At 28.6% G+C, this 1,667-nt stretch overlaps 1 protein-coding gene across 1 annotated transcript; it reads right to left on the reverse strand.

Moving 5' to 3' along the window:
- Window positions 1-280: 280 nt before the first annotated feature.
- Window positions 281-592, reverse strand: LOC125840537 (SKP1-like protein 1A). Its single transcript, XM_049519511.1, has one exon. The coding sequence runs from the start codon at window positions 590-592 to the stop codon at window positions 281-283; it is 312 nt and encodes a 103-aa protein (XP_049375468.1).
- Window positions 593-1,667: the final 1,075 nt, after the last annotated feature.

A 1,667-nucleotide genomic window follows, 5' to 3' on the forward strand; every position in this document is an offset into this window, starting at 1 on the left:
TAATTTTTCTAGCATAATCAATAATTTGTTTGCTTATAAGTTCAATAGTTGAGCTCTATATATTTTATATAGATCACTAAGTTGTTTGTATAAATAACTTTAATTTCTTTCCAACATAATTTATAAATTTATAAATTAATCAAAATCAAAGAACAATTCTATAAAAAATAATAATAGAATATAGAACTAAATAAAATAAAATAGGATATAGCTAACTAGACCGTTTTAATTCTAAAATAAAAATAGAAAAAAAAGTAAAAATAACCATAATGCTATAAAATCATTCAAAAGCCCAAGCATTCTCTTTACGGATCTCCTCTTCTTCCTCTGAAGTAAAATCATTCTTGCTATCAACAACTTCTTGACACATCATATCCAATATCTCCTTATCGTTAAGAAAATTAGTAGCTAAGATAAGAGCATGCAAAATCGAGTGGTGCACCTTCACAAAAGCCTTCTCAAACGCCATCAACATGTCTTTGGAGATGTCTTCCTCCGAATGTTTCTTCCGGTATTCAATCACTTTGGTCATTGTTTTGCTATCGACATTAGGAAGGGGAATGACGTTTGAAACACAATCGTCTTCAACCATACTCTTGATAGTTTGTGACCTCACGGCTATCGCCTCGTCGAGTACAAATTCGTTACCATCGCAAGTCTTTAGAGTTAAGAACTTTGTTGACATGATGGTAAAAATATATTTGAATAAGAGATGTTAATTTGTTTTTGTTGAGAATATTATTGAAAGGAGATTTGAATAATTATAATGTATAAGAAGTTTGAAGCTCTTAATTTATAGAGCATTAGGTTTTCACCATCCTAGTTGAAGTAGGAAGTCAAAAACAGAAAAAAAGAGTTCGATAGAAAAATCTGTTTTTGCATAAACAATGTCAGATTAGGAAATTGTAAAAATTCTACTTAAATGTATGTTACCGCATAAAATTAGGAAAATGAAGCCTTTGTTTTTCTTCCAAATCTCAAATAGGAGAAAAATTGTTTAGTAATCATTATGTAAGGAGCCTTTTTCTTCTTCCACACATGTTTTTTTTTTCAAAAAGAGTTGTGTATGTCTCATGATATTTTTGTAGTGGTTGTGTAAACTTTTAGCTAAAATTGCTTATACTCCATATTATAAATAATAGTAATAATAATAACTTTAAAAAATCTATCAAGTTTTAAGGGTAAAAATAGGCCAAAAAAGTGTATTGAGGGATATTTTTAGTCAAATAAATGAATGAGGGGGGTATATTTAAACATTTTCAAATAGTCCAAGGTTATTTTTGGCACTTTTCCGTATACTTTATTAATTTGACATAAATATGTTGAGTGCTACTCCGTCTGTCAACTTTTAGTTGTCGTGTTGCGCTTTTCGAAAGTTAATTCGACTAATTTTCAAAGTGAAATAAGATTACGTTAATTTGATATTTTAAACAAAAAATTTAAATATTCAAAAACTATACGAAAAAGTATTATAAATTCCAATTTTTTGCATATCACTAATATAAGTAACAATTTTGATAGTAGGAAGAGAGATAGCAACACAAATGAATTGTGCATTGAGAAACGAAAATATCAAACAAAATCAAGGGAAAAGGTACAAGTACCCCCTAGACTATTACCAAAATTTCAGAGACATACTTTAACTAAACTAAGGTCCTATTACCCCT

Source organism: Solanum verrucosum, unplaced genomic scaffold, assembly GCF_900185275.1.
Source record: "Solanum verrucosum unplaced genomic scaffold, falcon-dt-bn FXZP01000181.1, whole genome shotgun sequence".
Lineage (NCBI taxonomy): Eukaryota > Viridiplantae > Streptophyta > Magnoliopsida > Solanales > Solanaceae > Solanum > Solanum verrucosum.

Bases quoted from the DNA above. Each gene is read 5' to 3' on its own strand.
- LOC125840537 (XM_049519511.1), bottom strand. From the start codon at position 592: ATGGTTGAAGACGATTGTGTTTCAAACGTCATTCCCCTTCCTAATGTC.